At 42.4% G+C, this 24,793-nt stretch overlaps 2 protein-coding genes across 3 annotated transcripts; one reads left to right on the forward strand and one right to left on the reverse strand.

Moving 5' to 3' along the window:
• The first annotated feature begins 389 nt into the window (after nucleotides 1-389).
• On the forward strand, nucleotides 390-12,836 carry LOC131591806 (histone-lysine N-methyltransferase SUV39H2). Its single transcript, XM_058862874.1, has 6 exons — nucleotides 390-431; nucleotides 1,460-1,605; nucleotides 2,561-3,232; nucleotides 5,176-5,322; nucleotides 6,871-7,000; nucleotides 8,351-12,836. Exons 1-6 carry the CDS (start codon nucleotides 413-415, stop codon nucleotides 8,458-8,460), a joined length of 1,224 nt encoding a protein of 407 aa, XP_058718857.1. The 5' UTR covers nucleotides 390-412; the 3' UTR covers nucleotides 8,461-12,836.
• Nucleotides 12,837-14,249: 1,413 nt separating this feature from the next.
• Nucleotides 14,250-24,689, reverse strand: LOC131592280 (protein artemis-like). 2 transcript variants are annotated; one of them, XM_058863687.1, is made up of 15 exons: nucleotides 24,573-24,647; nucleotides 24,445-24,496; nucleotides 23,249-23,397; nucleotides 22,749-22,833; nucleotides 21,612-21,671; nucleotides 20,879-20,934; nucleotides 20,699-20,800; nucleotides 20,384-20,456; nucleotides 20,080-20,220; nucleotides 19,449-19,550; nucleotides 18,697-18,833; nucleotides 18,499-18,553; nucleotides 16,875-16,963; nucleotides 15,925-16,025; nucleotides 14,251-15,445 (listed from the first exon to the last, which is right to left on the reverse strand). In XM_058863687.1, coding segments are annotated over exons 6-15 (1,752 nt in total). In that variant the 5' UTR covers nucleotides 20,881-20,934; nucleotides 21,612-21,671; nucleotides 22,749-22,833; nucleotides 23,249-23,397; nucleotides 24,445-24,496; nucleotides 24,573-24,647; the 3' UTR covers nucleotides 14,251-14,495. The 2 variants fall into 2 exon arrangements, with proteins under 2 accessions (XP_058719669.1, XP_058719670.1); XM_058863686.1 differs by lacking the exon at nucleotides 23,249-23,397 and having other exon boundaries at nucleotides 14,250-15,445; nucleotides 24,573-24,689.
• Nucleotides 24,690-24,793: the final 104 nt, after the last annotated feature.

Below are 24,793 nucleotides of genomic sequence, written 5' to 3' on the forward strand. Positions count from 1 at the left end.
TTTTCTAAAGTAATCGGTTCTATGATTCTGTCTACATTAATAGTAAACACCTCATCTGAGGAGTGAGGTGTGATGACGGTGTAATTTTTTTTTTTTTTTTTTTTTTTTTTTTTTTTTTTTCTAAGAAGCGTCGGGCCCATGTCTGAGGTTCTTTTCAGTTCTGTAGCTCAGGGGGCCTGGGAAAGAAGCTGCTTCGCGCTTCCCCCGCCTGCCCCAGGCACTTCAGAGCTGTAAGAACAAAAGCGAAATGGCTTTAAATCCGTCCCGCTTCCCGGGCCCGTCCCGCTGGGGGCCCCTCACGCCAGAGGCGGGAAAGCGGAGGGCGGGCGGAGCCGCGCGCGCGCTGGGCCCAGCTCCGCCCTCTTCCGGCGGGGGCGGAGTCGGCGCGGCCCAACCGCGGCCCCCCCCCAACATGGAGGGCTGGCGAGGAGGTGAGGGGAGAGCGGGCTGGGGACTGGGCCGCCCGGGGCTCTGCTGGCCCCCGGGGTCCTGCTGTCCCCGGGCTCTGCCTGCCCTGCTCCGGGCGCTGGGGGGTCGGGACGGCCGGGGTTGGGAGGACGGGCGGGGAAGCTCCCGCTCGCTGTCTGCGGTGGGAGCCGCTACTGGTTCCTGTCGCCCGCCTCTGTCAGAACCGTTCCCACCGCCCCTGCCCACACACCCCCGGCGGGACGGGGAGGGAAGGGCTGGGGGGTCCTGGCCGCTGCCCCAGGGGAGCTGTGGGAGGAGGGCGGGAGGTGCCTGGGATAACCTGGAACGGGGGTGGGACGCGGCGAGAGGCGCTGGATCCCGGTGCGGCCGCGGGAAAGGCACCGCCGCTCCCTCCCGGGCTCTGAACGGCCGGGACGGGAGAGCCCCGCGGAGCCCCGGGGGGAGGCGGGCACGGCCCTGCAGCGGTGGCTGCCGCTCTGGACTTCATCCAGCCCTTTGATCCCCGTGTTTCCCGGGCGCTGGCGCCCTGCGCAGTGCCTCGTCCCTCTAAATCCGCCTGGCTGACAGGGCACTCGCGATCCTTCTGCATGAGGGCTGTGGGTCTCTATCTCCTCGTCCAGTCACCATGGTTGCAGCGCGAGTGCTCAGTTGCGCTTGACTACAGAAATTTGGCGGTCTTGTTAAAGAATGGAGCTTTCCTGCTTGCCGTAGTTCAGTAACGCGATGCTGTAATTCTAGAAAAACTGCTCGGTGCTTAGTTTTTCTTTCACCTGTGGAAGTCTCTGCCCTACAAAATATTTGTTGTTCTTTATAAGTGTACGTACCGTGCAGAGTAAAGGTGCAGGGAGGGAATCATTAACGTGTTTCGCTTGACCCGTTAGAGACGGGTTGAGTTGGAGACGCTGCAGTTGTGCAAGAGACTCGTGGACTGCTGTAACAAATGGTATTGTGGGGACTCTGGGATGAGGCATAATGATTTCAATTTAGCTGAGACATTAAATAGGATTCTTTACCAATTTTCTTATTGTAGCCTGGTATGTGCCATGTCTAGCTTCACTTGAGACCCTCCAAGAATTATGTAGGAAGGAAAATCTCACATGTAAATCCATTGGAATCACCAACAGGAGTCTAAAGAGTTATGAGGTGGAATATTTGTGTGACTACAAGGTAGAAGAGGTAAGAGAAACACAGACCAATTTGATCACTCTTTCAGCTGAAATTTGGAAGCAAGCCAAAGGTAGTTTTGCTCATAATATAAAGCAGCAGGCAGTGAGGACAAAGCTTTTGCTGGCATCAAATTACATATATTTTGAACTTTGAACTGTAAACAGAAAGTGGTATAAACTGCTACTTTCAGTATGTGAAAGGAAGATCTTTTCCTGATATTACAGATATGTTAGAACATGAAATGTTTCATCTTTGTGTAACTGATGCTGATGCTTTAGGGTGATAGCTCAGTATGAATTATGATACCTCTCCTTTATTTGCAGACAGCCATGTGTATTTCTCTCTTCTTTTAGTCTGTTTGATAAAGAATTAGGGTCATGTGCTGCAGGTGGATTTCTGTGAAATTCAGTCTCAGGATTTGTCCTTGTTACAGTTATTTGTCCTTTTTTAATAAGTGTAAAATGTATGCTGCTTCATTGTAAATACAATATTGCATGTATCAAATTAATTACTGCTCTGGGACAATGCTTGATATGACCAGTAGTGGGTTTTAGGCTTTTTTTTTTTTTGCTAAATTTTGGATTTATTTTTTTTGTCCTGTATGTGATACGACTGCATTCTGCTTGTGCATACGAGTCATACAGCGAGTTAGCATAACTTACCACCTGCCTTGACAAACTAGCCTCCTCCTCCTCCAGGTATGCGTTAGCAATTAGAGTTCATCCCAACTTTTGATTTCTTTGCCTCTAGAGAGTCTGCAAAGTTGTGCTATAACTAAATTTGCAAACAAAAAACTGATTTTTCTCTTTCTCCCCACTTGTTTTTTTTATGGGGACATCAAGGCCTTCTGCCCTGTGTGCTGATCCTTAATTCCAGAGTTCTTATGTTTGTCTGTGTTCTCTGTGTTGCTGGATTTCAGCAACATAAACTCTAGCTAAATCTGTATCTGTTTCTGTATTTCAAGGGCAAAGCATACTATCTTGTGAAATGGAAAGGATGGCCAGAATCTTCAAATACTTGGGAACCTCGGAAACATCTGAACTGCCCTCTGCTTATTCAGAACTTTCTTAGAGACAAGAACGAATACTTGTCTCGGGGGAGAGAAGGCAAAGCAATGAAAGTGAGAAACCATGTTAAAACTTTGAAACCTGCAATTGCAGATTATATTGTGAAGAAGGCTAAACAAAGAATAGCTCTGCAGAGGTGGAAAGAAGAACTCAACAGGAAGAAGAATCACAAAGCAATGATTCTGGTAGAAAATACCGTGGATCTTGAAGGCCCTCCTATAGACTTCTACTATATCAACGAATATAAACCTGCTCCAGGAATAAATGTGCTCAATGGAATAACAACTGGCTGTGAATGTGCTGACTGCCCTGCTGAGAAGTGCTGTCCAAAAGAGGCTGGGTTTATTTTAGCTTACAATAAACGTAAGAAATTGAAAATCCAGCCTGGCTTGCCCATCTATGAATGCAATTCATATTGTAGGTGTGGGCCTGACTGCCCAAATAGGATTGTACAGAAAGGGACCCCGTATTCCCTCTGCATCTTCAGAACCAACAACGGCCGTGGCTGGGGAGTAAAAACCCTCCAGAGAATTAAAACCAACAGTTTTGTGATGGAGTATGTTGGAGAGGTGGGTATGTATTTATCTCATATAGGTGAATTACATACAATCAAGGAAATGTTAGATAAAATCTTAATGAGCTTTCTCTCAGTTTTAACACTTCTTGACTTCTTCACCCAGAGGCTGGTCAGACACTGGAACAGGCTCTCCAGGCAGGTGATCACAGCAACAAGGCTGACAGAGTTCATGGGGTGTTTGGACAATACTCAGGCACATGGTGTGATTCCTGGGGAGGGCCAGGACTTGGTGATCCTTGTAGGACTCTTCCAGCTCAGGATATTCTGTGATTTTAGTATTTATTAGATCAGTCTGCTTTTGAGTAGACAGATAAAAGAACATTCTAGTCGACAGCAAAATTATGTTGTCTAGAGCATTCCTTCCTTCCAGAGCAGTTGTAAAAGGTCAAAAGTAAATAGAATGTTTATCTCATATGGTGGTAAAAAATTATTTTAGATACATGCCCTAATAGTATTTCTAAAGGCAAGTCCTTAATTTCTTTCATGCAGTCATATTTTTCATTCTTTTCTGATCATCTTTTTGGTGGTTTTTGCCATTCCCAAAGCAGAGTTGTTATGAAGCACCCTGCACAGTCTTTCAGTTCCTTTTCTGTTTTGTCTGAACTTCTAAGGTAGTATTTCCAAGCATATTTACTACTTTTGATTAACAGCAAGGATAAGACTCATAGTTATCTGTTTATTATCTGTTTATCTGTTATTGCCCCCCATTATCTGTTTATTCAATCTCATACTTCTTCAAAAATAACTTTTTTGTTATAAAATACAGACCTTAAGTTACTCTTGAGATTTTGTATTGCCCTGTGTTTGTGTGGTTCAGCCTCTGCTCTGAGCTGCACCAGCAGTTCCTGGCAGCCTCTCTGTTCTGCTCTTTGCTCTTTTACTGTGTTGCATTCCTACCACAAACCTGCCTTGCTACTACTATGTTGACTCAAAGTATTTCCTTTTGTCCCTTTGTACAATGTTTATGGTCTTAAGTAGACTTCCTCCATGCTTCCTGCCCCAAAGTTTCTTACTTATCATGTTCATCCGTTTTCTTTAAATATACAAAAGGTCAGACATTCCAAATATCTCTGTTAATGCGGAAAGGTGATTATGTAATTTTGTTGCTTAAAGGAAAGAGTATGTATTTACCATTTCACCTGATTCTACTTAATATCTACTGCTGAGTTCTCAAACCACATCTGTCAGATTTTAGAGGGATTTGTTGTCCAATTCCATCACATTCTCTGTCTCTCTTGCTGACAAATTATGATTTATTTGCTGAATCTACACAACAGGATGTGTTTAATGTGACAGGCTGCAGATGAAGTTGTTTAAGCTGTTTCATCTGTTGACAGTGACACACTCACCTAATTGAATAGATTGAGCTCTGTGATGTCTGTCTGAGCTGCCATGAATAGGATCTTTCATTGCAGTCAAAAATAGCAGGAAGAGATGCTTCTGGGAAGAGAGGAAATGAATATCAGGCTGTAAATGTGGCTGGGTTTTAAAGACTGATACCTGTTGATCATCTGTGCAAAGGGAAAAGGTTGAATCTTGGTTTTATGTGAAGTAAAGGAGGCTTTCCAAGGTCTAATGGAAAAGTGTGTATATGGAAACTTCAGGTAAAAACAGTTGATTGTATTGTCATCATCAAAACTATTAATAGAGGGTGCTGATATGTTTTTTTTTTCAGAGACAAGGTACTGCTGTGCATCAGCTGTAGACAAATTGCATCCAGAGAAGCCTCAGTCAATAATAATTAGTTCAGCTGTATGTACTCTTATGTATTCTTCATTCATTAGATGGAATGCTATTTCAACATCAGAAACTTACTGTGGTATTTTTTACTATGCATTTTTCTAACTTGATTGTGATTTTTGTTTTGATTTAGTAATAGTTAATAATATGATGCAGGTTTCTTTTTTCCTTTCTTTTTTATTTATTTTTTTTTAGGTGATTACAAGTGAGGAAGCAGAGAAGCGAGGCCAGCTCTATGACAACCAGGGAAATACATACTTGTTTGATTTGGACTATGACTCAGATGAATTTACAGTAGATGCAGCTCGATATGGAAATGTATCCCACTTTGTGAACCACAGTGTAAGACCTTGTTTTGTATACTAAGGATTTGGAGAATTATCCTAATTGTGCTAGAAATGTCTTCTATTGTAAACATTTCTTTACTGTATTCATAGTTTTTCTGGAGTAATTTGCTTCATGCCAGCACAGTCCAGTTAATCAGATGATGTAATAAATGGAATACTTGACTTTACTTGGATTGAGACAACCTACAAAAATGTGGAGGAGAGATGCTGCCTGAAGTGGACACACTATAGGACTGGAGTTTTCACTGAATCAGCTGGTTCTAGACAACCAAAATAGGGTTGGTTGATCAGGGTGTGTTTTTTCTGTGTACCTGAAATACTTAACATGTGACAGGTCCTCAATAAAATTAGCCAGGAGTCAGAGATGGCAGGAACTGATGTTATTTTGTAGCTGGACAGAATGGAATGTTACTCTGAATTTCATCCTGCAAACATGGTAGAGGAAAACAAGAAAATTCCTGTGCTTTCTTAGGTGTCTACAGGGGAGAAATACAATTTTTCCTCCTAATCCAAACTTGCCAGAGAACTTAAAAGTAAATTTTAATAAGCAGTTTTTGTAGTGTTTTGTTCAAGTTCAACTGAAATACCTAAAGCAAGAAGACTGAGCTTCATTTTGTAAGGATTTCTGAACTAAAAATTATTATTTCTTACTGATCCAATGTTTGTGAGGTATGCAGTCAGTATTCTACAAGTACAGAAAATTCATGTCTTCAGGTTTGTGAGATGATGATAGTTGTATTTCATGCAGTCTTGCCAGGGAGAAGGATGAAGGATTTTAGATACTGACAGTTGCTCTTCATTTTTGCAAATGCGAGTGAAGTGTTCTCAGTCTTTAGTGTAACATTAAATGCCTGTAACTTCACTTCTGATTCTTTAATGTGTGATGTATTTCACTGTTACAGAACAAAAAAGCATGCAGAATTTGACAGTCTCAGGGACTAATGACTTCTGACACTTAATCCAGAGAAAACGAGGAAGTGGTTTCTTGTTCCAGCTTAGTGACCTTCCCTCCTCCTAGCACCCAGACCATGGCAGGGAATTGAGAAGCCAAGCAGGTTTGCAGTTTACAGTAGAAATTCATTCATAGTATGAAGATGTTATCTCTGGCCTGGAAGCAATGCTTAAACATCAGTACAGAGTAGTGAGTTTGTGGGGCTTGAAACACTAGGTTGTTTTTTGTTTTCTTTCAACTTTAATGCTTTTTATGGGTTTTGTTGGTACATACTAGCCTCTGAATGTAGCTCTAATTATTGTCACCATTTTTGTTGTCACCTTTGAAGGTGACATTTTTTTTGCAGGTTGTTGCATATTAGTGTAATCTGCACATTGTGCAAAGGTTGCCTTCCTGGAAGGACTTGAATCTGATCTATGAATGTTCTCCTGGAGCATTATTTCAGTTTGTTGATTTCAGAAGATAACTTAATTGCAAACTTCTGGCGCTGAACCCATTCTTTCTTTGCTATGACCTTGGTTTACTTAAACACTTTATTAAAATTAAATGTTAATTTTTCTAAAGAGAAACTGCATTAATTTTTGCTTACAGTGTGATCCAAATCTTCAAGTCTTCAATGTGTTTATTGATAACCTCGACTTGCGTCTTCCTCGAATAGCGCTGTTCTCTACCCGAACCATCAAGGCTGGAGAAGAGCTCACCTTTGACTACCAGATGAAAGGTCTGCACATTTTAACATGGTTCTTGTGGGAGTTTTGGGGGGTGGGTTTTACTGCAGCCTGAATGATGGTAGCTTTTCAACTCAGGCACAGCTTTTTATAACACAGCTCTGGCTTTCCGAACAGTCATTGCTCATGACACGTGGTGCAGGGAAGAGCACACCCAGAAACTTTTGCCTGCATCTCTTGTACATTGCCTCCCTCAGTGCTCCTAGCACATCAGGGATTGTGTCTGGATTGTCTGGTGGAGCAAATTATTTTGAAGCTTTGTCCCAGGAATGCTCAAAGGAATGGTCAGGCTGCCCTTAAATAGAGGTTTCCTTTATGCAAGTTGGCATTTCAGGCAAACTACTTTCTAGGTAGTCTGCTAGTAATAGTAAGATAGATACTAAGGCAGTTGTAGCAGCTCAGCAGCATAAGGCACCATAGGTTTGTCTTTGAGTTCTGGTGTGTGTAGGCCTCAGTTGTCAGAGGTAGGTCCTATGGAACAGCTGTTTCAGCTGGGATAGAGTTAATTTCTTCTCAGCTGGTACAGTGCTGTGTTTTAGATTCAGCATGAGAAAAATGTTGATAACTCACTGATGTTTTGATTGTTGCTAAGTGGTGTTTTCCTTAAGTTGAGGACTTGTGTCTCATGCTTTACCAGTGAGGAGGTGCTCAAAAAAATGTAAAAAAAAAAAAAAGCTGGGAGGGAGCATAGACAGATGAACTGGTCAAAGGGATATTCCATGCCAGAGAATGTCATGCCCAGTTCAGAGTTCAGGGATGGCCTCTGGGCATCAATGAACCATAGCAATTGTATGTGCATCACTCATGTTTGTTTTTTTCTTTTACTACTAATAATAATAATAAAATCAGCATCAGCATGATCAGAATATCATAATTATTTCAATATTTTACTGTTTAAATTATTAAACTGTTCTTAACTTACAAGTTTTACTTTTGGTTCTCCTCCCTGCTCCACTGGGGTGGAAGTGAGCAAGTGTTTTCATGGTGTTTCATTGCCAGCTGGGCTTAAACCATGAGACTGCCAAATTGATCTTGAGTCTTAAAACTCCTCTTTCTCTCTGTTTGTGACACTGGTATTGAAGGCTCTTGAAGGCCAGCTGCACTCTCAGCTGATCTATATGGATATCTGGGGGGTACAAAGCTTGAGCCTGAGTTTTGGATTCTGATGTGCATGCCAAGTGTTATACAAGTATCTGTAACATGGGTGTAAGTCGAATCTGAGCACAGCCTCACACAGCTCTTTGAACTGGGCTCTTAGAAGGCCTTTCGAGGCTGTTTGAATACTCAGCATGATCTTGGTCTGTATTATAGATCTTCCTTACTCGTGTTCATCTGTTTTGCAGGTTCAATAGATCTGACTTCAGACTCTGCTGAAGGTCTTAGCCCATCCAAAAAGAGGATCAGAACTGTCTGTAAATGTGGAGCTGTGTGTTGCAGAGGTTATCTCAATTGAGTTCGGGTATCCAAAGTCACAAATATTTTGTTCTTTTTTTAACGTGTTTTAAGAAGACTCTTCTTTCACACATATATTCAAGTATTCTTACATCTAAATAAGGATGGTGAAAACAAGGTACTGTGTTTGTAATTGAAGTGGCATTGGCCAAAGAAAGAGATTGTAGTGTTTCAAGCCAATACAAAACTGATAATGGGGATTAAAATGTCATTTTTCTAGAGGAGTTGTTTAGGAAGCTGTAAAATGTTTGCAAAGAAAACTCAAAAATGTACCTTGATTTGAATATTCCTAGAACCACAGAATTAGTCAGATTGGAAGGGACCCTCAAGGGTCATTGTGTCCAACTCTTAGTCCTGTGCAGGACATCCCCAAGAATGTCCCCACACCCTGTGCCTGAGAGCATTGTCCAAACACTTCTTGAACTCTGCCAGGCTCGGTTCTGTGACCTGGTGCACTGTGTTCAGTGCCCAGCCACTCTCTGGGTGAAGAACCTTTTCCTAATATCTAATATAAATCCCCTTTGGCTCAGCTTCAGGCTGTTTCCTCAAGTCCTGTCACTAATCAGTGAACAGACCAGTACCTGCCCCTCTGCTTCCCCTTGTGAGGATGTTGGAGAGCTCAATGAAGTCTCCCCTCAGTCTCATCTTCTTCAGGCTGAACAGACCAAGTAACCTCAGCTGCTCCTCATAAGGTTTCCCCTCAGACCCATCACCATTCTTGTGGCCTCCTTTGGATGCTCTCTAATGGTTCAATGTCTTTTTTTTTTTTACATTGTGGTGCCCAAAACTGCCCCCAGCTCTTGTGATGAGGCAGCCCCAGTGCAGAGGAGAGCAAGACAGTCCCCTCCCTTGTCCAGCTGCCGATGCTGTGCCTGATGCCCCCAGGACAGGATTGGCTCTCCTGGCTGCCAGGGCACTGCTGGCTCCTGTTCATTGTCACAGACATTCGAGTGTGAGCTTTCAGCCATAGGCCTTCAGGAGCTGATTCCACTGGGATGAAGTGATGCTATGTGTTTTCTGTACCTTGAGAAGTAAGGAGACATTTGATTTGAATTCTAAGTCTTAGTTGACAGTTCTTTTGCTTTTATGTTATAAAAAGAAAAGCTTGAAGATCTTAGCAATAACATTTATGGCACCAGGGTTAGGGATTAAGGAGAGCCAGTGTGTAAATAAAGGTTCACAGGAGTGCAAATTATAGAATGTCCATGGAACTCCATGCAAGGAAAGTAATTGCAGAAAGAAAATTAGAGAGGCCAAAGGTCAATTGAAACTTCACCTGGCCACTTCTTTAAAAGATAGTAAAAAATATTTTTATAAATACATTAATAGCAAAAGAAGGGGCAAGGAAAACCTCCATTCTTTATTGGACACCGTGGGGGAATATGATTACCAAAGATGAGGAAAGGGCTAAGGTACTTAACACCTTCCTTGCCTCAGGGTTCAACATTAAGACAGTTGTTCTGTCCTCAGGACAACTGGCCTCCTGAGCTTTAGACAGGGATGGGGAGTAGAATTGTCCCCCTGTAATCCAGGAGGAAGCAGTTAGAGATCTACTGAGTCACTTAGATGCTCATAAGTGCATGAGACCAGATGGGATCCATCCTAGGGTGATGAGGGAGCTGGTAGATACCACTCCAAGCCATTCCATCATCTACCTGGAGAACAGGAGGCTCAGGGCTGACCTTATCTCTCTCTGCAACTCTGACAGGAGGCTATAGCCAGGTGAGGGTCAGTCTCCCAGCGAAACAGCAAGAGGACAAAGAGACATAGTCTCGAGCTGTGCTAGGGGCAGGGGGGTGGTTAGGTTGGACATAAGGAAAAATTTCTTCACAGAATGGGTGATTGGACATTGGAATGGGCTGCTCAGAGAGGAGCATCCTGAAGGTGTTTAGAAAAGCATGGATGTGGCACTCAGTGCCATGGTCTGGTTGACAAAGTGGTGTTCGGTCATAGGTTGGACATGATGATCTCAAAAGCCTTTTCCAGCCTAATTGTTTCTGTAACTGGAATTAACAGACCCCAAGTGTAGAACTTGAACTTTGTAGCTGATGTTATGTAGAAGGTTTTCAGTTGTTATGCTCTGATTTTTAGTTAGGATTCTATAGGAGGACTGCAGTTTCACAGAGCATTTGTAAATATGGAATTGTCAGAAGTAACATTCACTGCTTGTTTTCATTGCAGAAATTTGGCAGTCATGGCTGAAACGAGTTGCTGGCTACAGTTTGGAAACAGATAGCAAAAGGTTAAGGATAGTAGCCCATTGTCTAACAAGGCCAATGCATTATGGAGATATGCTCTGTTATCTGTTAGAACCCTGCAAAAGAGCCCTGGCATTAATGTATATTCACAAGTCATTTTGGTTAAATTTTTACATACTGTGTCTTTTTTTACCTGGTGACAGACTTCTAAGATACTAGGCCTGTATTTTCTGGTTGCAAAAATGTTAACTTCAGTGAAGTTAGACTAGGGGTGAGTATACCCATTTGCTGTAGACATTTGTAAGATGTTCTTGATTGTAAAGGCTGAGAAATATGCTGTTCTTCAGCTGCCTGAGTCATCTTTTCTTTTTTCCTGATCATCTTAAAGTTGTCTCAATCTATTCATAACATAGGCGAAGTTTTGCTTGGCTTCAGAACCACTGAAGAGCAGTTGAGGTGGGTGATGAGTGGAGTTACAGCCAAGGTCCATGCTCTTGCAATGATCCACATGCTTTTTTCTCATGGATTCAAAGCTTGTGAAACATGCATATTGCTTACCAGTCATGTAAATGTTGACAGGGTCAGGCAGAGTAATGTTGCTCCATAAATGGATGCTCCATGGCTGGATGCTGGGTATGTATCATAGGTCAGCTAGTTACCTTTATAAGGTGCACAGCTGTTGGCTCAGGTGAATGAAGTCAAGTACCCAGCATGTAACTGTTTACTTAATTTGTTAGAAAATGCCTTAAATTTCATGTTAATTACTAGCACTTCAAAATGAGCATTTCAAGGTTGTTCCTTAAGAAGCACAGTTGCATTTGTACTGAAGATCTGGCTTTCATAGCAAATGACATTTTATATGCTACTAGCCAGAATCAGTTTTACACTTTTGGTGAAGAGCATGGGCCACTGGAAATGCTGTGTGAATTTTGTAATCTACAATACAGAGATACATGTTGAAATAGAGACTTTATATTCTTTAAGGAATAGGAGAAAGTTTGCTTAGATTTAAAAGTATTTGATGTGATCAGGCTCACCTGTATGCACAATTGATATATGCTGAATCTTGTCAGTTTTTAACATGCCATATCTCTAATTAATTTTATTTTTTTTAATTTAAAGTTCTAAGTGGAATGTGGAGCTTTAATGTCAGCAAACTCTAGATGATCTTGCATCATTTGGAGTCATTAGTACTTTCTCTTGCATGTAGCTCAAATGAGCAGTGCATTCCGTGTGGATGGAATCTGCAGTCTCCAGCTCCTTAATCCGCTGCAGCCTGTGCTGTCCCTGCAGGATGGAGCAGCTGCGGCAAGAGATGGATTCCTTCCTCCAGCCTTGCCTGTGCCAGGGGCACAGGGCTGGCCCCAGGCTCTGTCTCTCCCCATGCCCAGTTTGATTTAAATATTGCAAGTAGATGCATTTTAGAAGGTGGCAGTTGTACTGGGGTGCAGTATCTGCCTTTTCCAAAGGCAGAGAATGTTATCACCAGCACTGGAATAACACTGCTGTTTGTTAAGGATATGTGTGTTATCTTCTGCCATAAATAAAGAACCATTAATTTACGTTCTGGGAGGTAGCAGTATTTTTTATTTATTTGAAGGAAACCCATGGATCCAGTTTCCAACATAAGAGCCTTGAACAGTATTTTATATTTATATATTCACAGTGTATTTGGAGTGCAGTCATTGAATTAGCTTAATGGGACACTGTGTTACTTTTAAAAATCCTTTTATTGGTTTTATGAGTTTGGCAGAAAATTGCCAAACTGAAAATGGAGAAAAAGCTGTTTTCAATTTCATAGGGAAGCTAAACCAGCCCAGCTTCTCCTTTGTTTTGCTTTGTGGTCTGTTGGCACCATCATGGTCACCAGTTCAGTCATGTGTATGCACTTCTTGGGGGCTGGTGACCTGTGACCTGTCCTCCAGCTGTTCTTTTTTTGTTTGGTTTTATTTTTATTTTTTGGTAGCAAAACTAAAGCTGCAAGATCACCTGTAAGAAAAGCTATTGTCTATTTATTTAATCTCCAAGTTAAGTCAATACTTTGGTTATTTTAATGTATGTTTTAGGAACTGTATTAGAATATGCAGTTTGTAAGCTCAGGAATTTTCTTTTCATACTGTGTCATCTCTAGTATTGGTATCTTCCTATAGTTTTTGATAAAATAAATTAAATTTAGTTTTTCTCTTGTTGTTGTCATTTTTAAAAAGAAAAATTAGACTGTCAAAATTAGTTGTAGCAGTAGAATTTGCCTTAAGACCGCAACCTCTTAATTCCTGGTCTGTACCCAAATCTTCTAGAACTGTAAGGACTCCAGCAGAAGGGGACCATGAGGAAATTATGTGTTTAGGGCTGCTGAGAACTGGTATAAATTTACACTTGTCTGAACAGACTGGACTCCTGTATATTTGAGCATCCTGTTAAAGGCAGCCCTGAACTTACATGCACAATTTTCAGATATGAAATGAGCCAACAGAAGAGATTCTGTTTTGTCTGACTTTATTCACAGAGGTAGTTCCAACAAAAGTTCCACTCACTCAGGCTTGCTAAAAAAACCCCCAAAGTTGGTAGATCACATTTGGAAATTAGATTAATAAATCCCACAAAGAGCAGGAAAGATAACAGTGGAAAAATACATGGATCTTGAATATCCTTAAAATGATACATAGATTCTGGCAATGCTTTGTCCCTCCTGCCTCTGTTCCCTGTGGCAGAATGCTGGTTGGTTTAACATTCACATGTCACTGAACATGGCACAACAGCTGAAGGCACACTCAGAGGGGAGAGATGTGCTAAAGTATGTTTAATTCTTTGGGACTTAAGACCATGGGTGGAAAGCCTCAAGGATTTTTAGATGACTTCTGTGGTTTGGATATTGCATAGGCATTCCAGTTTAGAAAAAACCTGAATTACATTTCCATGTTAGAAGCTAAGAATTTTGGCAGAGTTATGATAGCACACATGCATGCAGAATATATCATCTTGATTTAAAACAGTGAAGTCTACGGAATGTTGCAGAGGAGGTGAAGTTTTGTCGTACGAGAGCCTGTCTGGGATACCAGGTTGCCTTCTGTGGCTGAGTTACCTGCCAGAGCAGAACAGGCTAACTTGGGAACCCACAGGATTTTAAGTTTTTCTGAAGAACAATTCAGAACACAGAGGAAGTGATGACAAGTGGTTTGCAATGAGTTGGAGGTGAAACACAGACAGCAGTCCACAGTACCTAACTCAGGAGTTAAAGCTCAGTGTAAAGAGAGACTTTTGAAATTAACAATTTGATTGAAAACAAATTAAAACCCCCTCACAACCTCAGTAATTCTCTAGTCTGTTCTGCAGTTATTTTTAAAAATAACTGCAGCAAGTACTGATTAAAATCTTACAATAATGATGAACAATGGTAATAGTGATTAAAGCCAAATTACAACTGCCTTGTTTGCATGGTCATGATCCTCCCCACAGTTAATAGTGAGCTATCTTATTAAAACCTGAGATCACATTATAAAGGCAAACTCTTAGAGCTCATCATAAACACTAAATTTAATTTAGTTTCCTACCCTTAGTTTTTTCTGGTCCATTTTTTATCTACTTACAGTCCTGGAGAATTGAACTTTGGGAGGTAAAATGCTTTCACTGTCCCTCCTGGGAATACTTTTTGAATACTTCCCTTTCAGTATTTCATGGAAGGAACAATAAACACAGGCTGCAAATACCTAGTCCTGACAGTCTGAATAAAGTGTGACTCAGCATAGCTGCAGACAGTAACCCACAGGAAAGAGAAAAATAATTCAGGCATCAATAGATAAGCTGAGTATTACCACAAGGTAATTGGTTATACCCATTCTCAGGAGACTTTTTTCTCACTGATTATGTTTTCACCTGCTGCAAGCTTCCTGTATAAATGGTGCAGTTTATCTGGCTGAGGTGCTTCAGCATCAGGAGTCAAGGGAATTTCAAAGTCAGAGGAACTCTGGGAGTCCTTCCTCAGCTCTAGATCAGGAGTCCTGCATCTGTCACTTATTTCCACCAGCACTTCGTGAACATGGGCAGCACCATCTTCTGCAGCTTTCTCACAGTCTTTGCTTTTCAAGCCACAGGCACCATCACGGGCACAAGGTCTGTTCTGACCTGGTGGCTTCCCCCTGCTGCTGTCCAGCTGAGTGTCCTTAGGACTCTCCTGCAGCACAGGAACCACTGCTCTGCTCCCACCTTTGCTGAGGTCCAGGGCACTTCTCTCCTGGGAGGTGATGAGCACTGTATCCATTTGGCTATCCCAGCCCTGGCTCCCCTGCTCTGATATGTGTGTTGATTGAGAAGAATTTTGGGAGGAGATGTGTGTTGAGTCACTTACTCCATCTGAATCGCTGAAGAGTGACTGGGACCCCCCAGCATCTGCTGAAGATGGGATGTTGTCCTCATTTTCAGAGCTTTCCTCTAGTTTATTACCCATAAAAAATTCATCCCAGCAGGGGACATTGGCATTAGACTGATGGCCACTACTTACTCCATTGAAATTGGCTGTGGAACTGGCATCTGGCTCATGGGAAAGAAATTGAACTGTATTTTTTTCAGATTCTTCTTCGTCATCTTCATCATCATCATCATTTGATTCCTCACAATCCATGAAGTCTACCTTGAGGGAGGTGTAAGTTGTGTAACTTTCTGTGCTTTCATTAATCTTTCCTTCAGAATTTTCAGACTGTCCTGTGCTGGAGGGCCTGCTCTCTCGTCTCTGCTGTTTTGGAATCTTAGGCCCTGTAGAAATTAACTCTGAATCAAAGAGATCATCTTCATCTGGCAAGAAACAAACAGAAAATCACTAAGAAAAGTTCACATCTCTGCTAAAATCTTCTTGACAGCAAAGTTTTAATAAAAATTAATTTAGGAATTAGGAAACATTGAGGAAAATGTTCTTTAACCCAGCTGGAGATTTTGCAGGATGATACTGACAGTGTTTGCCTTGCCTTGTCTAGCGCAGTGCCTCACAGACAGTAAAAACAAGCTTTCCTAGGGCTGGCCAGGGACTGAGGGAACTCCATCCAAAAACTTACAGGGCTGTTGAGCATTAAGTACATTATAAGATTGAAAACAATTGTGTCTTTACACAATTAGTGCTCTCTCACCCTCCTAATACTTAGTTCACATAATTTCTATTTCTTCTTTCCAGCTGTTGCTTTGAACACACAGACAGACTGTGGTGAACACCAAAGCTTTTGGCACTTCTGCTTAGTCTCAGACTTCCATTTAAGGTGCAGCAGCAGCATCACCTTTACCTGTATCTGATAATTCTCTCTTGTGGGCTCTCTTCAGTGTTCCTAAGGGCTTGTACCTGGGTTCCATGATTCTCCTGTATGACCTGCATAATGGCTTTAATCTGAAGGGAATGAGAAGAGCAGTTAATATCTAGAACTCAGCAGATGCTTTCAGGAGCAAAAGTAAATCCTTTAACTTGTTCTGAGTAACTGCTCCATGCCTTTCACAGGCACTGCAGCAAAAATGTTAAAGCAAAGGCAGCAATACTTAGGGCAAAGTCCTTGATTCACTAGTGAGCTTCAGCAGCTGAAAGGTAAATATATTGAAAGGACAGATTTCTACCTTAAAACATGTACATTTTTTGGAAACTGTCTTGTAGTTCCTTCCTTACAGAATGCAAGCTGACAGTCAAAATCTGACTACAGCTTTATTCAATGATTGTTAAGTGGAAGTTTCCTTTCTTACTAAGTAGGGAAGGAAAAAGGAACAGGAATCTTTGTTCTGTCCAGACTAAGAAACACCACAGCTCTCCTGCTTCCTGAGGGTTCTTTTTAAGCTGCCAACATCTACAGCAGTGCAGGAGAACTGGCCTCTCTAATGCTGTACAGGGGAGGAGTTCAAGTCCCCAGAGAAACCATCTTTAAAAGAAACTGCTCAGAAGTAGCAAAGACAAATAGAAATGGGTCACAGAACACAGCAAGGTGAATTTGTATTCAGCTTCCTCCCAGAGTTTACCAGCAGAAAAGCCTCTACACACAGATGGAAGTAGAATACAAACGCTAAGACTCAGCTCAACATGTGCTTCAGAAAGCCCAAGTCTGTAGGACTGAATACGGAAAAAAAATTGAATTATCAGACAAGTAAAGCAAAAGGCAATGGCCCTCCTGAAGAGGCTGGGATTCAGGAGGTGCATTGTCCTTACAGGAACAAAATTTGGATCACATCCCTCCAGCAGCCACTTGTCACTTACATCTCCATAACTGTGTCCTCTGTCCCACCCACAGGCAGTACATTGGGATACACATTCACAGGACAGATATAGCTCAGGAAATCCTTGATCTGAATTCCAGAAAAGAAGAAGCAATGTAACAAATTACATTAACAGTTAAGAATATCACTTAAAGGCAGCACTGATACAAGCACATCCAAAGTGGATATCTCTGGAACAAGGAAACAGGCCTGAAAGGATGCTGAGAACTGAGCCTCACCTAACACCTCACTGCAATTATCAATTTTTACACAGACCATCACTGTCTCTGAAAGAAAAGGCTGGGTGACCTGGAATGTGATCCAGTGCTTCCTTGTCCTTACTGCTGCTATGTTTTCAAACAGACATTTTCCTTACTGGAGTTCTAGTCTCCAGTTATGCAGCTCAGGCATTCCTTTCCTATTACAAAAGTCTCTCCAAAAGTACCCTATCAAAGCCCATTAGGACAAAACACACTGTTTTTTCCAAGCCTTAGTCTGTTGTCTTCTAGATGATCTCCAGTAAATTTCTTGAAGAATTGTGTCTGATTTGGGGTGCTCCTGCTGAGGCTTTTTCAGTGCTGAGCACTGGGAACACTTGCAGGTTGCAGAGTACACTGCTATCTGTACAGACAGCAGGACTGTCCGGGGGTGACCCATAATGTTATTGCAATTTTGTATCTAGCAGTTATCTACTGTTATTTTTTGCCTGTTGCTGTTGCACTTGTTAGGAAACTGTTATTTTTTTTACTTTTACCTACTCCTGTTCATTCCTTATTGGCAGAAATGGATTAGTTAAACCTGAAAAGAGAGACAACTCATTCCAGAGTGTTCTCCTTCAAATTGTCTCAAACCAAGAGAAGGACCCATCTATTTTTGCATGTGAAGGTAGAAGTGTTAGTTACACTACCCCCCATATTCCACTAGAAAATTCCACCCTGGGATCTCCATCTAAAATTCTGCATGGCACAGCAAATTTAAACTTAATCAGGATCTTAAAAACAGTACTGCCTTCCTCCACTTTGTAGTGCAAGACTTGCTGACAGTTCATTGTTAGCACTGATCCAGTTTCAGTTCAGTTTCTTAGGAGAAAGTAGTGTTTTTAGAGCTGTCTCAAGTCATGTTAAATTAAAGTCTGTGATTGTGGGGAGGATGCTGCCATGATCAATTTCCTTTTAGTCTTTTAACACAGGAAAAGGGGCAAGAGCAGCAGTGAGGATGTGAGAAAATTCAGTGTAAATGTGTGGGCTGAGAAAAGAAGGCAAACCCACCCAAATCTGAGTCATGGCAGATAAACAACGTATTGTAAACTAAAACTCCATGCTTTAAGCATTACATGGTTACAAAATAACCTAAAATAGAAAGACAGTCAAAACAATTGTAGAAGTGACCTATACATTGAGACCAGAGAACAAGAAATAGGCTTGTAATCATGTCCTAACAAGTTCCTCTGCAGCTATATGAAAACAAATTTCTCTGTCTTCAGCATTCAGAACTTCCTATTTCCTTACGTCTCATTTCTGACAGAATTTTTTCTTATTATGACAAGTCATGTCATCCACTCTAGAATAATCAAAACTCTTACATTTTCTTAATCAATGTATCCTCAGTACTAGAAATATACAAACCTCGCTGTATGAAGAGTGGAAAGAGAAACAAGCTCTGTATGTTCTCTCCCCAGTCCTAAAAAAACAAGAGGCACAGAAATTAGGCAACTGCTCTTCATCCACGGTCAACGGACCAGCATAAGCTACTCTTCAAGTCCATTCTGAGATTCAGTTATACACGTATCAAACAACAGGTTTCTGTGTGGCCCAAATGCTCACCTCACTATCACATTTGTTTTCTTTTTCCTTTCCCCAAACCACATTGTGGAGGGTTTGATGCTGATTATGTGCAGGGGAGATCCATTGAGGCAAGTCATCCCACAGGGCAGTCTGTTCCCTCGGAAGCAGTCATCATCCTGTCCGATGGATATAAAATTAAGTTCAACAGTGACCTTTTTTACCCAGAAATTAAGCAGCATAGTATCCAGCCAAACCAAGTTCCTCTCTCACTTCTAATTCTCTTGAAAGACCCTGTCACACCTTGGTTCTTTAGTGCAGCTGGCAAAGCAAATCAGTCAGAGAGACCAATGCCCCAGTGTGCCATCTCAGGTTCTACCTCTGTTCCTCCGAGCTGGAGCCTCCAGCCTGACAGATATCCTGGAAATGGACGGCCACATGCTAAAACCACACAGTGCATGCCTGCAGCAGGCACCATCTGAGCTGCCTTTGATACACTGAAATGGGTAATACCTGATTGATTTACTCTGCTGCTTGTTTCACTTCACTTAAAAACACAATTTTCAGGCTTCAAATACAATTAAATTACTTCTAGCATAAGCTAATATGTTTTCCCTTTTTTTGCTTAAAAAAAAAAACAAAACTAAAAAACTTCAACCTACTAAGGTTTTCACTCTGCTTTACATAAAATCATGATTTCACCAGTATTCACTAACCCAACAGGCCCCAAACATCTGCACCTATAACCACACTTTCACAGCAAAGTTAGGGGAGGCTTTGCTGAACGAACGTACCCGAGGATGTCGACAGGCATGAATCTGCGTGTGCTGGTCTGTGGTCACATGACACAGGATTTCTGGCATGTTCCTGAACATATCAAGTTTGTTCATGTGCACCTAGAGAAAGCCAGAGTTTACTCTTCATTAGTTCAGTGTGTTTGCCAGACTGCAGCTGGAGCAGATATATAGATGTGATTCTGCTCTCCCTAAATGCTGGCATGCATTTAAATTATTACTCCAAATAATGTCCAAGCAGAGATGTATCAGCCAAAACTTGGACATCTAGAACAAGTAGAACATACCACCTATACTGAAGAAGGATGAATACTCACGAGAAAACCAGAATATATATACTAACTATTAATGCTGTATGCAAATGACTTTTATCATTCACAAAATAAAAGGGAGCTAGGGTAAACACTGAGCTTGAAAACTGGGAATTAACTTCTCTTTGGAAAGTCCTGATGTTCCAGACTGAAGTCAACTATTTACCTCATTTTGAGCACAACTGCACTTTTTAAGGGAAATTAATGAAATAGGCATAACTGTGACCTAGAGCAGACCTCTGAACTGCCATTGCCAGCTCGGTGTTGGCCACAATCATTACTGAGGATCTGTTCTAAAGCAACAATTAGAGAAACATTACCTTGATTCCGAGTTCCTCACTGAGGTTTATGAATAAATATTCATATCCATAAGCAGCTTTGCAGTTCAGCCACACAACATGACTACGAGACAGTGAGGTCCAGCTTCGCACTAACTCCAAGATCCCATTTAAACATTCCTCCTGAAAAGTGTAGAAAATGCTGTCAGTCATCTTGGAAGATACAGCCAAAGTGCTGTGATTTAGTAATGAAAAATGGCATTGCCTTACAAGACTTACCTAACAAAGGGGTAGTTAATTAATTAACAGTTTTAAGGCCTTTCTTCCAACAATTTATCAGACTTACCCGGCTTGGTATGTGATAAAATTTGGGATCACAAAAAGTAGTGTCCAAATACACACTCTGGATGTCTTTTACCCTGGAGGATAGAAATGTAGAATCAGAGTAAACATTGCAGCACAGTGCTAACCACCACTTCCTCTCTCTTCAAAAGGAGACAATTCTACCTCTTGATAACAAAGAATATGTCAAAGGGGACTTGTAGCTGCAGTATTGCAATTATATTTAATCCAGAATAAAAATGAGGAAAAAAATAATACCTAGCCAAATTGTCCATGCCATATGATCATCTGTTCTTTCTGTATCCCACAAATAGCTCACCTGGTCCCTGAATGCAAAAGCTCCATTCTGGCTGCTTCTCCTTTTGCAAGCCTGAAATCCCCGGTGTACAACACAGTGCCATTCTCACCTTCAAACAGAAACCTGCAGACAGCAACGCTTGGGTCAAAATCTTCATTAAATGCCAGGTGGTGAAACATTTAAATTATTGAAGGGACATACATGACTGAACCTGGACAGTGACCAGCTGGCAGAAGTGTCACCACTACATCTTCTTTCTGGAAGAGAGGGGTTAGCATTATTTTCAGACTGTAGTAGGTACTACCAGTATTTTTGTCAGCAAAAGTGAGAGCAATGTATTACTCCTCACAGCCTCCTGCAGCATTCAGCATTGCTTTTAAAACCAGAGAGTCTCTTCAGACTGTAATAAGCTGTAAAGAACAACCAGCATCCTGTCATGGCAGAAGAGAAGACCAAGTATTGTATGGTGCTTATAAAGGTGGACAGTAGACAGTTCTACTTCCTTGGTTCCTTGGGAGCAAATACAGAATCACAGAATAGTGTGGGCTGGAAGGGACCTTTAAGTTCATCCAGTCCAACTCCCCTGCAATAAGCAAGGACATCTTCAACTAGATCAGACTGTTCAGAGCTTCACCACAACCCTGAATGTTTCCAGGGATGGGGCATCCACCACCTCTCTGGGCAACCAGAGTGTTGCCATCTCTCTGGTTTCACCATCCTCATTGTAAAATGCTTCTTCCTTATATCTAGTCTGAATCAACCCTTTTTTATTTTAAAACTATCACCCCTTTTCCTGTCACTACAAGAGAGGAGGGGCACATACATTTTAAAAATAGCTTGTGCACTTCAGAAGCTGCAGCTGTGTTTCCTGTACTCATATAAACAGCATTACTACCCATGACTGACATATGAATCTTTTTTTCCTGTAACTTACCTCACCAGATATTTCATCTTCCAAAGAAATCTGAGTTGGAGTTTCAACTTCCAATGCAACCTATAATAAAATGATTAATTGCATTACAGGATTTACTGAACATTCTGTTTCATATTTATGTCTAGGTATTTATTATGTAGACATCTCTAGCACTCATCATGGCTAATGCTAAGCCTGTAAAATTAAACTTATTTTCTCATAGTAACTCATAAATTTCCATTTCCAGTGGAATAAATTTTCCTAAAAGTTATCTAAAAATTAAATGGTGATACCTCAACAAAGGGGTGCCTGCCTAAAAAAAGTTAGAGCATGTTGGACTTCTATCAGCAACAGCTCTTGTTCCTCTGGATGGATCACATGCCTTATTTTGGGATGACTGCAAAGCCCAAAACATCCCAATCTCACAGCAGTGGATCTTGCTAGGATAGCTCTGTGGTATCCACTTCCCATTGCCTCCTATTATCAGAAGCAGAGCCCACAAATCACCGGGAGCACATATTCCTGTGTTTGTGCAGAGAGAATTATTTTTATTTCTGTAAAAAACTCATGTTAAATTTCATAATGCCTGCATCTGCAAAGGGAAGGAAATAACTTCAAGTTACACTTGTACATAATACTGATCCCTTGCAGTCTGGCTCCAAACACTGGAAATCATGTAAATTTATTAAGGTTTTCAGCGATTTCATACTAAAACCTCTTCATGTTATAGCCCATTTTCCAAAAAGCAAAAGGAAAATCATGTAACTTCAGATTATATACACTTCAAGCAGTAAGAGACTTTAGATGAAGAGAAAGAGAAAGCAAGGACAGAAGCAAAGAGACACAAGCAAGGTAAGGAAATTAATACAAATTCAAATGTACAAATGATCAGTATAAAGATGAAGACTGTGTAAAGGTGAAGTTGAGAGAAAAGGAAAAATTTTGTGGGGGGAAAAAATAATTAAACAACAGCAATAAACCAATCCTATACAGCAAGCAGCAGGAAAGGCACAAACATTGTTGGAAGTACATAAGCCCTGAAACACTCTATCAACAATATCAACACCAATATTTAGACACTCCAGAGGAACAGGGAGCTGTTTCTTTCTGAGAATCACTGCTTGGAAAGTGCTATTTTCAAAATAAACACAAACTCACAATATGATTCTCCCAAAACTTGTATTTCCAGTTAGTCAACAACAATTCCTTAGTAACTGGTGAGCAGTATAGTTTAACTTTCAAGCTGTGAGGAGACAAAAAACACAGATAAGTGTTTTTTAAAGCAGACATGAGGAACAGTCTAACAACACATCAGCACCTGGCACCCAGTACATCAAACCCTGCACTCAGAAACCTGTCATGTGAGGAGAGCTGCAGAGCTGGAAGCCTGCAGGCTTCTCTTCAGCACAGCAAATCCAAAGCTGATCATGTGTGCCCCTGCTGCATGGTTTTGTGAAGACACAAAAGCAGTGTGTGGTACATGGTCATGACCCATATGCTTGTTTCTCTACCCCTGCACACACCCCTGGAACAGGCATTTAGGACAGGCAGCACACAGCAGAACACAGAATACTCCTTATGAAGCTTGAGCTTATGCACAGAGACCAGATGAGCAAAGAGAGATTCTCTGCTTGCATCAGAGGAGATGCAGTATCTACTCTAATAAATCAAAGAGAGCCTAGGAAATGGTCCACAACCTCCCTGGGCCCATTGCCACATTTGATCATCCTCACGGTGAAAAAGGTGTCCCTTGCCTTTTCTTTATGCACTTCCATGAAAAGTCTGGCTCCATCTCCTCTACTTCTACCTGCAAACAGTGATACATGATTGTCTCCTAAGGCTGAAGACATCCAGCTCTCTCAGCCTCTCCTCACACATCACATGGTCCTGGCCCCAGACCAGTGTGGTGATGCTGACCAAAACACCTATCAATGTACCATCCAGGGGAGCCCAGGGCTGGACACAGTACCCCAGAAAAGTCTCACAGATGCTGGCCAGAGGGGAATAACTGTCTCCCCGAAACTGCTGGCTACCTCCTTGCTTATACACCTCAGAGAGCACAGCTGGCCCCTTCACTGCACAGGCACAGCACTGTCTCTCCAACACTTCCAACTCCTGGTATCAAAACAGACTGAGGGATAAATGAGTTAATAGCAGCCCTGCAAAAGACTTAGTGGTACTGGTGGATGAGAGACTGGACACGAGCCAGCAGTGTGCATTTGCAGCCCAGAAAGCCAATCTTATCCTGGGCTGCATCCCCAGCACTGTGGGCAGCAGGACAAGGCAGGGGACTCTGTCCCTCTGCTCCACTCCTGTGAGACCCCACGTGCTGTGCTGCATCCAGCTCTGGGGACTCCAGCGCAGGAAGGACAGGGACCTGCTGGAGCAGGTCCAGAGGAGGCCTCAAAGATGCTCAGAGGGCTGGAGCGCCCCCGCTTTGAAGGCAGTGGCTCTTCAGCCTAGAGAAGAGAAAATTCTGGGGGGACGTTACTGCTATCATTTGATATTTAAAGGGAGCTTTCAAGAATTATAGAGGGACTTTCTGCAAGGACATGGTGTGGACAAGCAAGGTTGGCTTCAAATTGAAAGGGGTCAGATCTAGATGAGATACAAAGACGAAGTTTTTTTTTTAAATAAGTGCGGGTGGTGAGGCACCGAAACAAATTTCCCAGAGAAGTGCAATGCCTCGCCCCTGGAAGAGTTCGATACCGGGTAGTACGGGGCCTTGGAGCAGCCAGTGGGAGGTGTCCCTGTCCCATTCCCATCCCGGGACTTGTATCCCATGGCAGTTCCCCACGCTGTTTTGCTCACGTTCAGCCGCCTCCCCTGAGGCCGCCCCACCACCAGCCCGTACCTGCCCTCCAGCCTCCTCTTCAGAGTGGTCCCCCGCAGCCCCTTCATGTGATCTGGGGAGAGAGGCACGGGGTCAGTCGGGGGTCACACGGGGCGAGGGAAGGGGACACGGCGGGACGGGACCCTCACCCTTGTGGCAGTGCGACAGGAAGAAGGCGCGCGCGCGCAGGTTGTCGCGGTCGAAGCGGTCGATGGACACGGCCGGGTACTCGCGGGTGCGGCCCCCGAACCGGCTCATGGCGGGCGGCGCGCGCTTCCGCCCGCCCGGCTCCCAGCCAATCCCGAGGCGACCCCGCCCCGCGCCGGCCAATCAGGGGCGGGCACGGCCTTTTAAAGAGGCCATGGCGGGC

This window comes from Poecile atricapillus, chromosome W (genome assembly GCF_030490865.1).
Source record: "Poecile atricapillus isolate bPoeAtr1 chromosome W, bPoeAtr1.hap1, whole genome shotgun sequence".
Classification (NCBI taxonomy): Eukaryota; Metazoa; Chordata; class Aves; order Passeriformes; family Paridae; genus Poecile; species Poecile atricapillus.

What these genes read in the sequence shown, in the direction of transcription:
- LOC131592280 (XM_058863686.1), bottom strand. Translation starts at nt 24,681, where the DNA reads ATGAGCCGGTTCGGGGGCCGCACCCGCGAGTACCCGGCCGTGTCCATC. An exon ending in AAAACAAATGTGATAGTGAG is followed by an intron (nt 18,554 to 18,696) that starts GTGAGCATTTGG and finishes TTGTTTTTTTAG; the next exon opens with GACTGGGGAGAGAACATACA. An exon ending in GAGGACACAGTTATGGAGAT is followed by an intron (nt 16,026 to 16,874) that starts GTAAGTGACAAG and finishes CATTCCCTTCAG; the next exon opens with ATTAAAGCCATTATGCAGGT.
- LOC131591806 (XM_058862874.1), top strand. An exon ending in TGATGGAGTATGTTGGAGAG is followed by an intron (nt 3,233 to 5,175) that starts GTGGGTATGTAT and finishes ATTTTTTTTTAG; the next exon opens with GTGATTACAAGTGAGGAAGC. An exon ending in CCCACTTTGTGAACCACAGT is followed by an intron (nt 5,323 to 6,870) that starts GTAAGACCTTGT and finishes TTTTGCTTACAG; the next exon opens with TGTGATCCAAATCTTCAAGT.